Source organism: Gossypium hirsutum, chromosome D06, assembly GCF_007990345.1.
Source record: "Gossypium hirsutum isolate 1008001.06 chromosome D06, Gossypium_hirsutum_v2.1, whole genome shotgun sequence".
In the NCBI taxonomy this organism is placed as follows: domain Eukaryota; kingdom Viridiplantae; phylum Streptophyta; class Magnoliopsida; order Malvales; family Malvaceae; genus Gossypium; species Gossypium hirsutum.
In genome coordinates, this window is record NC_053442.1 from 1,975,773 (window position 1) to 1,992,615 (window position 16,843).

Below are 16,843 nucleotides of genomic sequence, written 5' to 3' on the forward strand. Positions count from 1 at the left end.
TTGACCCTATCAAAACGGTGCCGTTTTATATCAGTATTTAAGCCCAAATTTTCTGAAAAACTTTCATTCAGCCCCCATTCTTTAAAAATTTTTTTTTCAAAACTCTCCTCTCATCTTCTTCCCAGAATCCGGCCACCGGTCCAGTTCACCTCCGCCGTGGCTCCGCCGCAAGCGGCGGCAGGAGGTGCAAGAATGGACCTTTTTAGCCCTATTTGAAGCCGATCTTTCCTGGGAACCCGGATTCGAGGTTGGGTTCGTTAAAAATGGGCCAAAACCGGGAGGAAAATGAGAAAACCGTTCGCTTTCCCCCTTTCTCCGGCGCGGCGCAGGTAAGCTTTCTTTGCCTCCTTTTATTTCGTATTTCTTATGTAAAAGATAAAATAAAAAATAAAATAAAACAAGCAAGAAACGTAAAAAAGAAAAAGTCACCTTCAAAAATCTGTTTTGGTTTTCTTATTTATCTTAATGTTCATAGCAAACCGAAAGAAGAGAAAACTCTTCTTCTTTTACAGCAAACTCGGCTTTTGCCGAAAATAAAAGAAAAATCCCCCCATGATTACAGTGATGAAGCCCCTTTTTGAGATGATCTTCTGCCCTTTTATCCCCCCAAAATGATACAATAAAAATGTTATTTTCTACTGCTTGGTCTCTACTTTGCGTGTTCTTTCATCTTGCAGGGAGTCAGAGGGCAGGTGAGGGAGTTGGTGGCGTGGCAGAGGAGGCGCAGGCGTGACAAACGGCGAGACCAGCAAGTTACGGCGCTAGACTAGGCTAGGGTTTCAGAAAACTGAAACCCTAGTTTAAAATTTGGGTCTGATTTGGGTATTGGGCCTGGTTGGGCTTGGATTATGTTGTTTGGGTTAGGCTAGTGAATTTGGGCTGTAAAAAAATTAGGTTTTGTGCCGGTGTTTAGGGGGTTGGGTTTGGGTTATTTTAAGTTGGTTTGTTTAAGATGGGTTTGTAACGGGCCGGGCAAAATGGGCTTGTACAAACTCAAACTAACCTAAACTAGAAATGATCTAAACTCAAAATTCATATAAATCCAAAAATAACCTAATCATAAAACGACTCAAACCAAAATAACCTATTTAGAACTTAACCCAATCCAATCCAAACCAAAACCCAACTCAACTTGCGTATCACTTGTAACTTAAATGATTGCTTAATGGATGCTTCAAATTCCATTTTAAAATAATTCTTTTAATTATGGATATTTGAAAGGTCTTAATTCAATCATCATCGCAAGTATTAGCTAAGGTTGATATCATATTAATAATGTATTTCCTAAATTTCATCATTAATTTAGGCATTAAATGACAGCTCAAATTTAACATAGAGTATATTTAAAACACGTAGATCAAATTATAAATATTTGTATACTTATCTCATGAGCAACTTAAATGTTACGTGTAAATTTAATTACACTATTTTTTTTTCTTTTTGGTATACAAAGAGAGAAATAATGGTTACAAAGATATCATCCTAGGTAGTGCTAAACCATTCAAATCATTAGTGAGAGGTTGTAAAGATTCATCTGGCAGTTGCAAAAACAAGCAGAGCCCTAGCGGTCAACTAGAGCGCTGGAAGCCAAAGCTTCGGGGTACTCGATTACCTCCTCGATAGATCTCGTTGCATCATGGGTCGGGTCGGTTTAGATCGATGTAAAATTTTAAGTCCGTTTTTAGATTTGGGTTCGACTAAAATAATGGGCCTAAAATTCTATCCAAGCCGGACTTAAATTAAAAATGTTAAACTCAAATCCGACCCGGTTCACCCATATTAATTTTTTTAACAAATTTAAAAAATATATTACATCAAATACACTAAAAAAATTAAAAATAAATGTTTTCAAAAAATTGAAAATACATCAAAAAAAAGTCTTTGTACTTGAATAACAATTTAACAAACAAATGCCTTTAAAATAGTAACAAAATTAACAATAAAATAAAATTTATACAATATCCAAACAATAACAACAAAATAGTAGTAATATAATAGTGAAATGACAACAAAACAACTTATTCGAGCTAGGCTTGGGGAAAAAAATCTTACCTAAGACTCGACCCGTTTAAAAAAAGAGTTATTTTTTTGTCTAAGTACATTTTTCAGGCTTATATTTTTATTAAAATCTTTCCGCTTTTCGAATCAACCTTTAAACTTAGATAAATGACCCGAGGTCAAAATTAATTGAATTACTTCTAAGACTGTCCAACTCAAGAATAACCGTTAGCGCCCCCAGTTGCCATGCTTGTGCCAAGCCGTCATTTGCCCCTTACAATTCAGCAGCAGTTGTAGAACAAATACCAACATTTCGTGCGAAGCCAATAACCCATCGTCCATTATGAACCCTTATGCACCCACCAACATCAGTGAGGCTGTCTTATGGTAAATATACACGTGATTATAATTTGATTTATATGTATTAAAAATTTTTAATGTTAGATTAAAACTAGCATTTAGTTAAATTGATAGCTAGGCTAACATAAAAACCTGATTGGTACAATATTGATATTTTGAAGATTTAATTAGAACGTTTTGAAGTTTAAGAACCAATTTAAAATTTAAGCGATAATTCAAGGATATTTTATAGAATTAACTCTTTTATCAAAACACATGAATTACATTAAAGCCAATCATCTTGAGGATTCAATTTGGTTTAAATATGCTCCAAGTCCTTATACTCTTTGTACATTTGGAATTTAGTCCCTCTATTTATATTTTCAAGAATTTAGCTCATTTATTTTTCAAACTTAAAAACCTAAGTCCAATTGTTAATACCATTCAAATTATTTTCTTAAATTCAATGGCGCAATGTTTTGAAATAAGAAAAATACCCATTTGGGTAGCAAAAGAAAAATAACGTTGTAATGAACTTGAATTTAACAAGAATTTTAACGATATTAACAATGAGACTTGAAATTTTAATTCTAAAAAATATAACTAAATTCCAAATATATAAAGATTATCGGGATTCGGAGCATATTTTAACCATTCAATTTTATCCATATGTCATTTATTTGACGGTAGCATCAACCCTCTATGCCTTTCAACAATATGAAAAAATTGGCCAAAATGAATACCATAAAATTGATTTCTTGCAAGTTTTGGTATGAAAGGAACCCTTATGAGACAATGATTTAAGGAATTAGACCGGCTATTACGGGCAGCAAACCAAAAAAGGCTCTTTCGTTTTAAAAAAAAAACGTGAAAGCTTTACCTTTAGCCCCTACTTATTTTCCTCTTCTTTTTTATTTATTTATTTATCAATTTGGTCATTGTCTTGCTTAGTCCCCATGCAAAGATTCCTTGTGAGGAAGTTTCTTCTTGGAATCATATATGTACAGCGTGTTACCTTCATTTCTTTTTTCCTTGCTTAGAAGCCCTTTTGAGAATTCACTTACGCCAAGCCATTTGACCCTTGGGTCAATTTTGGCTTCAGACAGTTTTGAGTTTAGGATTACTTTAGGGTTTAGTTGTTTGAATTTGAGACCCGGATTTGTGAGGTCGGATCATCATTTCATGTTATAATCATTTTATATTTGGATTATTTTAGGTTTGTGTTGTTTTGAGTTTGTATAAATCATTTGGAGTTTATATGTTTAGGATACAAGTCACTTTAAGGTTTGGATTCATTTGGATTTGGGTTGTAAGGATTCTGATTATTCACTTCTTATGATTAAATCAAATTGAATCAAGTTTGATTTCAAATGGAATGGATTTAATTTTCTAGGTCTGAGTCATAATTGATATGAAATAACTCTTGTCATTGCAACAAAGGTGAATTTAGGGATACGTAAAGGCCTTCGCCCCCTAAAATTATAATTATCCTTTTAGTCCTCTTATAAATGATAAAATTAAAAGTTAATATATGATAAAATTGTACATTGACTTCAAAAAATTTTAAAAAATTATTTAATCCTTTTAAAAATGATGAAATCATAAATTAATACATGATAAACTTACACTTTAATATCTTAAAATTTTATAATTAAATTCTGCCATCCTTCCAAATTTTTTTTTTAACTTCACTCCTGAGTTGCAGTCACTTAGCTTCACAATTTGATGTTCTAAATGTAGCTTCAATTTTTTTTTCTCTAAAATAAAAAAGAAATCCTATAGAAGAAAAAATATCTATTGTACTCATTTTTTTTGAAGTAGCAATAATTTCAATAAAATCAACCATTATAAGTATTAAACTGAATAACTATTCCAGCTCTAACTAAATAACTAACTAGAATAAAGTTAGAGGATAATTCAAGTATTTAAGTCACTTGGTTGCTAAGTTTTTTTTCTTTAAAAGTTCGGTTAGCGAGCTCCAAGAGACAATTCGGTGATTAGTACTGCGGATCAGTTCCCATCAAACGAGTAAAAGAACATACCTTAAATCCAATTCAATCTGATGGTCATTGTTGAAAATCAGAGAAAAAATTTGTTTAGATTTTGGTTCACAAATTCATGAGATTCAAAGTTGTTTCATGAAAAAAAAATTAAACTATAGAAGAGAAAGGAAGAAGAGCTTTTGATTGGTGTGGGCGATGTAAAAGGAGGAAGCTATACATCAACAATTTTAACATCCCAATGCTTTAAAAGAAAACTTTCAAATAGTTCAATAACCATTTTGTAACTTTTTAAAATTGAATGATCAAAACATAAACTTATTAATAATTTAGTAACCTCGGATGTAATGGTAGAAATCTATGGAATGATTGGTTTGGGAGAGAAAGATATCTACAGAGGCACCACTTTGTGAATAAAAACAAATTCCATGGACCACAAGCAACATGTCTTTCTGGTTTTGGCCAAATAAAAGTTAAGGAAAATGCTGACATTGAAAGCTTCGGTGCATTAATCACTTGGGTAACCCCATCCCCACTATATATAAACTATTCTATAGTCTACCTATTTGTTCACGCGTTTAACTCCCACTTTATGCGTCTTAAATATGACCCATAGAGTCAACTGTTTTAACTCCCACTTTATGCGTCTTAAATATGACCCATAGAGTCAACTGTCAATGAATTTCTTCAATTAGCAAAGAAGAAATCATCATAAATATTAGTCTTATTAGGATATCATCAAGCAATTTAGACCTAGTCAAGATTTGATGTTGTTTAAAAGTTTCAGATTTAAATTTTATAAATGGAAAAAATAATATTAAAAAAATATTTTTTAAAAAATTTAACTCAATTCCATATCAAATTTAATGTAAATGTCGGCTTCAAAAATTTTACACCAAGCAAAAATGGGTTTTAGATAAGAAGATAATCCATGGCGACTTATAATATTCTTCTTCCTCTTGATAATCCTATCAATTTTCCATGAACATTATCATAAACAATTAAATTATGCTTGAGTGACATAAGATTTGTTTCGTTGTGAACTTGCACATGGTGGGGGCTCTATGACCTACAATTATTGGTGTTCTTTTATTTTTTATTTTATCTTTTATTTTAAGTACCAAACCAATTTGTTACATCTATAACTAGAGAAGCACTAAAAATTAATGATTAAAATATCACTCGTAGATAAATTTAGAATCGATTTCTAATATTTATCTATTAATTATGATTGTTCATTTCACGACACATTTTGTAGGTTCGAATTATAAGGATTATTTGTTTTTAATGAGTGAGTTATACCAAAAAATTAATCCAAACTTAAGTATCAATTTTTTTTTACTATTCTGGGGTATAATGGGGCAACGGATAAGCAACAATTTCACACATTATCTTTTTGTGGTATCCTTTTAAAAGTGCTATGTGGTCCTTGTGGAAGCAAAATAGGATGCCACCCATTCCTTGATCACTACCCTATAATCTTTTAACCAAAGAAGGATATGGTGGGATCAAATCGAATGGTACTCGGTTTAACACTATTTACTATTGTAACTATATTTGGTTCTGACTAAATACGGACCGAACCGGAAGCTACACTATGAACCTCAATCCAAGTTAGTTCACTGTAGGAAAACATGTAGTGGATGACTTGACTTTAGACCTTAGAGATCCATTACATGGATCCCAGACAGACAAAGTTGAAGATACTTAATAGCAATTAAGACTTCCAAGTTTCCAAGCTTTACCAATTCCCTATATAAGCTTTGCCAAATTCATGAAAGTCTTCCAAAGCAAAAAAACTATCTCATAATTCATTACCATGGCAGCTGATATTACCAAACACCTGTACGTTTATTGTTGGGTTTCTTTTTGTGTCTTGTTTATGTTTATCAAACTAGCAAAATCTGACAATTATATTGTCCATATGGACATCTCTGCCATGCCCAAAGCTTTCTCTAACCAGCACACCTGGTATTTGGCCACTCTTTCATCTGTTTCAGCCAAATCCAAAGCTGAAACCAACCCAACCACTCCTTTTTCTAAACTTATCTATACTTATAACCATGTTATTCAAGGTTTTAGTGCTAGTCTCACACCTGCAGAGCTTGAGTCCTTGAAAAATAGTCCGGGGTATGTTTCATCGGTTAAAGATAGAGTTGTAAAGGTCGATACAACACATTCTTTCGAATTCCTCGACTTGAATTCTGGTACCGGTGCATGGCCAGTGTCGAGCTTCGGCAAAGATGTAATCGTCGGGGTGATTGATACTGGGGTTTGGCCAGAAAGCGAAAGCTTTAATGATGATGGGATGAGTGATGTTCCATCAAGATGGAAAGGGGAATGTGAAAGTGGTACCCAATTCAATTCCTCATTGTGCAATAAAAAGCTTATTGGTGCTCGGTTTTTCAATAAAGGTCTGATTGCTCATAATTCCAATATCACCATCTCAATGAATTCCACGCGAGACACTGAAGGACATGGTACCCATACGTCCACAACTGTAGCTGGAACTTATGTGAAAGATGCATCGTATTTTGGCTATGCACCGGGGACTGCTAGAGGAATGGCACCAATGGCTCGTGTAGCCATGTATAAAGCTCTATGGGAAGAAGGAGCTTACACCACTGATATAATTGCAGCCATTGATCAAGCTATTACTGACGGTGTCGACGTTCTTTCAATGTCATTGGGCTTGGATGGAGTCGACTTATACGAAGACCCTATCGCAATAGCCACATTTGCTGCCATAGAGAAGAACATTTTCGTTTCCACATCTGCAGGCAATGAAGGACCAGATGTAGAGACTCTACACAATGGTACACCTTGGGTTATAACCGTAGCCGCCGGCACCATGGACCGTGACTTCGGCGCAACCTTAATCCTCAGTAACAAAGTGTCAATCAATGGCTTAGCTCAATATCCAGGGAATTTCACATCAACTGAATTCCCAATTGTTTTCATGGACACATGTAGTAACAAAACCGAATTGAGCAAAATCAAGCAGAAGATCATTGTGTGTCAAGATCCAGGCAAGGAAGATTCGCTCGACGATCAATTTAACAACATTCTAGCCGCTGGTAACATTGCCGCTGTCTTCATAACGAATAGCAGCAGTGTCGATGTATTCGTCCAAAGCCCATTTCCAGCCATTTTCTTGGTACAAAAAGATGGTGACACAGTTGTGGATTTCATTAAAAGCAACACTGACCCAAAAGCCAGCATTGTGTTTAAAAAAACAATCCTTGGTATTAAGCCATCACCAAGGGTGACTAGCTATACGTCTCGAGGTCCATCCTATAGTTGTCCACTGGTTTTAAAGCCTGATATTATGGCACCTGGTGACTCAGTCCTCGCTGCATGGCCTCCAAATATTGCAGCAGCTCGTGTAAATCAAGACCTTGTGTTCACCAATTTCAACTTATTGTCGGGAACATCCATGGCATGTCCCCATGTTTCGGGTATAGCAGCCCTTTTAAAAGCTGTTTATCCTAATTGGAGCCCTGCGGCAATTCGATCGGCTTTGATGACAACATCCGATCAAATCGATAACACAGGTAGTCCGATAAAGGATATAGGCGGAAATCTCCGACCGGCTGATCCTTTAGCCATGGGAGCTGGTCATGTTAACCCCAATAAAGCTTTAAACCCCGGACTTATATACGATGCTACGGTTCAAGATTACGTTGATCTCCTTTGTGGTCTAAATTTCACACAACAACAAATTAAAACCATCACGAAAACATCGTCAAACAACTGTTCCAACCCTTCTCTTGATCTCAATTACCCTTCTTTCATAGCGTTTTTCAACGACAGGGGTGCGAAACCGAACTCAACGACAGTCGTGGAGTTTGGAAGAACTGTGACTAATGTCGGAGATGGAAGCTTTACATACAAAGCAAATGTGACACCTATCAATGGACTTAAGGTAACAGTGGAACCAGACACATTGGTTTTCAAGACAAAATACGAGAAGAAAAGCTACAAGCTGAGCATTGAAGGTCCAAAACAATTGCATAAAGCTGTGTTGTTTGGTTATCTCACATGGGAAGATAGTGGAAAGGAACATGTTGTTACAAGTCCAATAGTTGCCACAAGCTACAAAATTGAAAAATGACAAAACTCCCATTGTTTTTTTCTTTAAATTATCTTAATGTTTTTATGGTAATGAATAAAGCAATTATAAATGTTCAGCAAAAACAAATTATTATTTTTTACAGTGAATTTTGATTGAACTTATCGGTTTTAGACTAACAGGCTGAAGACATATATGATTAAGGTTTTTGTACGGTTCCTAACAATGAAATAAATTGAAACAATTGTAATGCTTTATGGTTGTTGCTTGTCTGCAGGTCATGTATGATTATTGAATAATTTTCATATCTTTCCAGCTAATCATAAAAGAATAGTCAAAATTAGACTGTAAATTACTGAAAATCTAAAGGTCTTCCAACATTTTGCTTTTTTTTTTCTATTTTATTTTAATGCTTTGGGTGAGTGTCCCCGAAGTATAAAATTCTATCCAACAATTAATTGTTGCCATTAATTTCCATTAAAATGGTCTTTTATTTCCCCTAATAAGAGAAATAAGTCTTTTTTTTTAAATGAAGTCAAAATTTGCTATTAGTACTTATATTATGTGAAAATTGTAAATTCGATCCTTATACTTTAACTTAGTCATTTTTAATCTATGTTCTATTTGAATTTTAGAAATTTAGCCCTCACCAAATAGTAGTTTTGAAATATGTTAAGTTAAATTTTGCTATTACCAAAAATTAATGTGGCAAGTATATTTTTAGTGGTGGACTAACTAAAATTTTAAAAAAATTGGGGATCTAATTAATTTTTTTTTAAATTAAGAAATTTAATGAGAATTAAAAAATGTTAGAAGGTTTAATTAAAATATTCAAAACCTTTATAGATTTTAATTAGAATTTTAAAAAATTTAAGGGCCTAAATAAAATTTTTAAAAATTTTGAAGGGCTTAATGACAATTTTCTAATTTTTAAGTGGCCAAGGTCCCTTTTGGCTCCTCTTGCATTCTCGCTTTGTGTAGTAAATATTACTACATGTGTAATGCCATACCAATTTATTATTTCCTCATAACACTCATAAAAAGTCATGCCATTTTAGTTTAACGTATTTAATGACTACGTTTGGGTCATGATTGAAGTCTAAAATTCAACATTCAAAAAGTATAAAGATTAAAAATGGCCAAATTGAAAATATAGACTAAACCCACATCTTATAAATTGTAAAAACCTAATAGTAGAATTTGGCTTGCCATATTTAATCACTTTCATTTGAGTCGAGACTAAAATCTTAAATTTTGAAATATGTAAAAGCTAAAAAGGATCAAATTAGCAATAACTAAATCTTACAAGAACTAACAACAAAATTTTATGTTAAAAAATGGGTTAATATATATTTTTTGCCCCTTGAATTTGGCCACTTATACCTAATTGGTACTTAAAATTTTTTGGACGTAACTTCAATTCCATCACACACTTTAGTATCTTAGCAATAACATCGTTAAGATACGATGATGTGACACTAACGACCAATAGCATGGTGACATGTGACAACACCATATTTTGACATGTGGCAAAAATAAAAATAAAAAATTTAAAAACTATAACTTTTTACACATAATGAATCTGGTGTTCAAATAAAATATATTTTTAATTTGAATAAAATATTATATTATTATATTATTATGAAATTAAAATATATAAAATCTAAAAAGATATCAAATGCATAACACATACATTTTATCAAATATCAAATTTTATGCATTTTTAATTTAATAATATTATAAAAATATGATTTATAAAAAAATTAAAAATACATAAAATTACTAAAAAATGTCTAGAATGAACTTGGACAAATTAGCATCCATGTTTAAATGTATATAGACAACCATGTGTCCAAGTTCATTCCTTATTTATAAATCTTTTAAATTTTTTTATTTTTTGCCATGTGTCAAAATGTAAAACTACCAAGTGCCACTATGATATAAACTGTCAGTGCCACATCAATTTTATTCACATAGGTATTTCAGTCCTTAATACCAATTAAAATACAAGATCTTCGACCCTTAAAAAGTTAAACATAACCCTTTTTCTTTTCCCAATGAGAATATACTCAGTTCTGACCCACAAATATTACAAAAATGAACAGCTAGCCCATGTGTGGAGAATGACTTGACCTACAATAAATTGCCGATGGAAGATACGATAGGTAACACAACATGGACGTGAAAACGTTGCTTGCTATTGCTATCTCTATATTCAATGATTTACAGATTCATGGAAAAATATCATTTTTAAGTCCAATCACTGCCCCTAATGACGCCCTATTTTGTTTGAAAAATTACTCTTTTGGTACCAAATTTTGGATAAAAGACTTGAATTGGTGTTTACATTCATCATGGACTACATTATTGTTGTTTCCTTACAAATGCAAACAAACAAAGATGCTATCAAACTAGATTTCATTTATATGTATAAATATAAGAATAATTTGGGCTTTTCACATGTTATGCTTTAATTTGAATAACCAATCGTTCAAATAGTGAGATTTAACTAGAATAATTTTCGAAATATGTATTTTTAATTTTAATTTCGGTTTTTTTTCGTTAATTCTATCAAATAATTTGATATGACTTTTTTTAATATATGGTGTGATGACATATTCATCTTGACATTTTTGCATAATTTGACAACTTCTGCAGATTTTGAAAAGACACAAAAAGGAGAGAAAAATGTATAATGTTTGTCCAACCATAAAAAATGTTATGTGTAATGTGTCACATCACCATATGTGTAACACCCCGAAAGTTGCTACAGTAAAAAAGTGAGATATTGTCCTTGATATAGTAAAATAGGAAATAAATTGACAAAAAGGGAAATTTTGAGTTATGTCAACAAAATCTATTTAAGAAGTATATTATGATATATTAATTCAAGAAAGGACTAAATTGAAAAAGTGAAAAAAGTTTTGTGGCCCAAGAGAAAATACTCAAAATTTGAGGGGTTGAAGTGTAAATATAGAAAATTTGAAGGACCAATAGTGAAAATATTTTAAGGATGGAAGGGTCTAGAAACTAAGGAAAATGGATGAATTAGGACCAAATTGAATAAGTGGAAAAAGTATGAGGGGTTAAATCATAATTTTACTAAAATGAGTGATGATTCAATGGAGAAATTTTGAAGGATCATAAGGGGCAAAATAGTCTTTTAGCAAGGAAGATAATTTTGAAGAGCGATTAAATAAATAAATAAATATTAGTTTATTAATATTTTGATTTGACATTTAATTATACTTTTTATTATTTTATTTAGTATATAAGGAAGGAAAGATGAAGGGTTCTAATGTGAGAAGAAGAAAAGAAAGAAAAAATTTTCTTTTCTTTACAATTTGGTCATTTTACCAAAAATCCACCATTTTCACTTAGAAATCAAATGAATTTCCATAGCTATCAAGAGAGAAAAATAATAAGGAGACTTTGGGGAGCTAGAATATCAAGTTAGATTCAAGAAAATAGAAGTTGGAGGAGAGAGAAAGTCAAGTTAAATTTTGGTTTCAAGAGAATAAGGTATGGATGTTAAGGTTTTATGTTATTTTTAAGTTTAGTAGTGATAGAAAAGCATAAAAATGGTGTTAAAGTAAAGATTTCTCATGAGGAAATATTGTGTTTTTGACATGTTGATGAAGAGAGAAGTTGAGTAAGTGAATCAAGTGGTAGGAGAAGAGAAAAACAAGAGATTTTGATAGAAAAGAGGTAAGTATATACCCATGAACTTTCTTGTTATTTAAGGATTAAAATGTGATTTCTGTAAAGTAAGTGGTAATTAAGTAAAATATATATATAGTGTGAAATAATTTCTTAAGTGAAGGAGGAAATTATAATAAAAGTATAATAGTTGGGTTATGTGTTAGTAAAAATATATAAAGTGCTAGATAAGTGAAATTATGGGAAAATGTGAAATTTTATGGAAATAAGGACTAAATTGAAAGACTTGAGAAATATATGTGGTGGAAATAATACAAGTGAAATACATAGAAATTTGATGTGGAAAATGAGATAGTGGAATTAATTATGTGAATTAAGTGAGATGTGAAAGAAAAATTGTGTAATAATGAATAGAGAACTTTTATGGGAAAAAAGTGATTAAATAGGTAAGTTATAAAAGTTTACAAGGAAATATTAATAATAAAGCATATGGTGGAAAATAAAAGAATATATGAATTTTGTAATCCAAACTAAAATTATTTCCTAAATTGTGGAAAGTTAAGGGTTAAATCGTAAATTTAGGAAATTTTATATTAGAAATAGAAAAGTGAAGTGAATAACACTTAGAATGAGAAACATTGATGTTGTAGTGAATTTTGGAATATTAATAAGTATTGAATTATGTTATATGTGTTATTAAAAGTAAAATATATTGCTACATGAAATTTTGTGCTAAGGACTGAATTACAAAATATATAGAAGTGATATGTGAAATACATGATAAGGATTATTAGTGAATTATGGAAGAATAATGAATTTAGAAATATATTACATGTATTAAAGATAGTGAAGATATAATTATACGGATTACTTGTACAAGGATTAAATTGTAAAGTATGTAAAAGCATTATGCGAAAAGTGTAAAAGTGACGTGTGTATATTATGACTTGCCCAAGTAGACGAGATAAGAACTATTGGGATATTAGTGACATGTCATTAAGGAACCTTAGCGCGCTCTCTGATTATTAGCACGTTAATGCTCTTTGATTATTAGCACATTAGTGCTCTCCGATTATTAGCACATTTATGCTCTCTGTATAGCACATTTATGCTCTCTGTATAACACTTTAGTGCTCTCTGCTTAATAGTGCATAATAATGCACATCTGTATCAGTCCCACATATCCTAAGTGTTCTATTTAGTCTACTTGGCCTCTGCTAAAAAGGTAAATAATTTTCGTTAAAAGGTCAAAGTTTATCTCTGATTCATGTTTGAATTATTGAATTAAAAATAAATTCTGAAAGAAATAGTGAGAAAATCATGAAAATTTACACTAAATGATGAAATATGATACATGTATAAAAAGTTATAAGTTGATTTGAGGACTTAAGGACTAAATTATGAAATAAGTAAAAAAGTTACAAATGAATATGATAAATAAACAAAGAAACGAGATATCGAAAATTAAGAAATTTAATAGAATTTAAATTTCATGGGTACTTACTAAGTCTTCACCGACTTAACGCGTTTATTTTCAATGCATAGGTAAAGTGATTTTGAAGAGTCATAGTTGAGGTCGTGGACATCCATCTCATCACATCTCTAAGTGCCAAGAGGGTATGTTTCAAAATTTTGAATAAAATGACATGTACTTAGGAAGATCAAGTGTGTTCGAAGTAGTAGGGATTAAAATATAAGTTATGACAACTCTTTTTTTTTTATGTTCAAATATATTAGTGATTAGCAAAAATCAATTTGGCACCACATGTAATATTCCTATACCAGGTTCCTTAGGTCGAACCAGATATAGGGTTGTTACAATATGTTTAAAAATTAAGCTACATCAATTGATTTTACGGAATTAATGAAAAAAGGTTGACCTCAAGAATAGAAATATACATTTCAAAGTGCAGAAATTAAAAATGATCAAATTATAGTAGGACTAAATCTACCAAAAATGTATAGTACAGGGACTTTTTATAGAATTCTAAAAAAAAGACCTTTTATACAATTTGAGAAGAAAATTTCATCGTTTGACTAATGGAATTTTCTATAGTGTTGAGTGATTTGGAATAAGTTATAGGTTTAGCTACAAAATTTGCCATCAAACTACCCATTTTCCCACTTAGGTATTTAAAGTGTTTTTTGGTCAAAAATGGTGTTAAAATTATGAGTTCATTTCATGTAAGACATTCGGTAAGAATATGCCATGTGTGACGTGCTTATTGTCTATTATTGTTTTGGGATAAAATGGGACGGAATTAATAGTTTAAGTACCTCTTTTGATGAAATATCAGGTACTTAAATGGAAAAAGTAGTATAATTTAAGAGCCAATTTTACATTTGAGGGTAGGTTAACTCCTTTAGGAGAAGTCTTCGAAGTGTTGTTTGTCAGGGAGCCGACTGAACTCCCAATAACAATCGAAGGTTTTGTCCCTCAAAGAGGTTTTTTCTCTTGTGCTCTGCCGAGAGCAAACATGTCGTGAGCGGCTACCCTGAGGCCTGGTTCGCTAAGCTAGGAGCACCTCGATTGCATGTAGGCGTATGACCAACCACCAAGGGGAAGTGAGCATCTTGCCCTTGGTGAGGTTTGAACCCCTGACTTTTATCATATAGGTCACATTTTGGGGATAGTGGTACCACCACTTGGGCCAGCTAGCACAAGGGTGAGATGCTAACGTCCCCTTTGCAGGTAGTTGTATGCCCATGTATGGTTTAAGCACTCTCAGCTCTGTGAATTAGGTCCTTAGGGCAATCGCTCATGGCATACTAGTCTCGGCAAATAAAACTCTCGAGAGACAATACATTCGGTTGTTAGGGAACTAATCGACTACCCAATAAATGACATTTTAAAAGCTTCTCTCAAAAAAACCAATCCCTTCAACATCTCTCAATTCTCAATGAATGTAATTTTAATTTTAAAAAGTTGAATTTGTATTCTCGAAATAGTATTATGCTCAGTTAACAGTATATTCCTTACTGGATCTAAAGACTCCCAAAACTGTTATATGTTACCCAATCCACTTGAACCTATTTCGGCCATATGATCAACAATTTTATTTTGAGATCTTGAAACATTACGAATAAATCAACTTTATTAAATTTAAAAAAAAACGATAACAAGAACTTTAAAAACTTATCAAAAAAAAGAATTGCCTATCTTGAAATAGTAAGAAAAGAAAAAACCACCATTTTTCTTTTTTAATTACTTTTTATACTTTTATACTTTTAAACATTTTTATAATTTAAAAAATTACACTTAGAATGAACATAAACAAATAAGGGTTTAAATTCAAATAAACTTGAAAGTTCATTTACTGAGATTCGTTTTAGATTTAATTTTTTCTTTTCTTGGCATGATAGTGCTAGGTCAAACATCATGATGGCTAACTTAGCGGATGTTAATGGTCATGTCAACATAGTAATGATCAACAACAAAAAGTTGTTAGTTAAAGGGCTTAATTGATGTGTTTTTAATATTTGAGAGCCAATTGAATGTGTTTTTCACGAAGGGGTTTAATTAATATTTTTTTAAACTTCAAAAGGTTTTTTTTTAAGCCTATTTAAAACATGTGGGTCAAATTACAAGCACTATATACATAGGCAAATCTGAGGGGGCAGGCAGGGGTCTTAATCCCCTAAAAATAAAAAATTTTCAGTTTGGTCCTCTTATAAATAGAAAAATTATAAATTAATATAAAGTGAAATTACACTTTGACTCCTCCTAAAATGAAAAAAAAATTGTTTAGTCCCTCAAAAAATAGTGAAATTATATATTAATACATAATAAATTTATATTTTAATTTATAAAAAAATTATAATTAAATACTGACCCTGCTAAAACTTTTCTAGACTCAACCCTTCATACATACCTATTGCATGACAAGCTTAAATTGACATGTTAGCAAATAAAAAAAAATTCTAAATTTTATTATTACCATTTACTTTAACAATTTAAAGTCTAAATTCCTCATGCACTAAGTACACACTACAATCCTAGGGATGACGTTAGGTTAGATATCTGTAATTTTTGTAAAATCCGAATATGAATATGTAAATTTGCTTTTAAATTTGAATCCGTTTATAATTCATATCAAATTTTAGCATTTCTATTTGAATATGAAACTAAATTAATTAAATTACCTTCGAATTTCTAAATCTGTTAAATTTTTATATTTAGTAAATATAAACAAGATCTTTAAATAAAAATTTTAAAAATAAAGCCAATAATAGATTTAAATATGCTATTTACAAAAGTAAGATTGATTCGGATAATGAATATTTAAAATTATTAACCTTTTGCGATAATTAAAATATCTAAATCCAAATATTATTTAAATTTATAAAAAGTAAATACCATCTTTAATACATAATAAAAAGACCTCATTCATATAGAAAATATTTGAAACAACTATTCCTGAAGTAGCAAAAATATCTGTCAAAACCTTATCATCGACCAAAGAAGAGGCATTCGTGGAGCAAATATCCTTCCAATATGGGCTCACAAGGTTAAACCCTACTGATGAAAAGACTGCTATGCGTGACCCACAAATACACAATTACCATGTTCATTTTCTTTATTGCCATATCCCAGAGGAAAAAAGAAAAGAAAAGAGGTTTTTTCAATATAAAAAAGAAAGTGAGCAATACTCATTATGGGACACCATTAAATTTTGAATGGTGGGTCAGTGGTTCTTATCTCCACAATAGTCTATTGTATCAACCAGTAGGAAATAAACAACACCTCCCATTTTCAAGTCCAATATGCTCGATA

General features: G+C 31.4%; 1 protein-coding gene across 1 annotated transcript; it reads left to right on the plus strand.

The window, feature by feature from the left end:
* The first annotated feature begins 5,845 nt into the window (after positions 1–5,845).
* On the plus strand, positions 5,846–8,538 carry LOC107940794 (subtilisin-like protease SBT3). The gene has a single exon (XM_016874247.2). It carries the CDS (start codon positions 6,157–6,159, stop codon positions 8,449–8,451), a length of 2,295 nt encoding a protein of 764 aa, XP_016729736.1. The 5' UTR covers positions 5,846–6,156; the 3' UTR covers positions 8,452–8,538.
* The last annotated feature ends 8,305 nt before the right edge of the window (positions 8,539–16,843 follow it).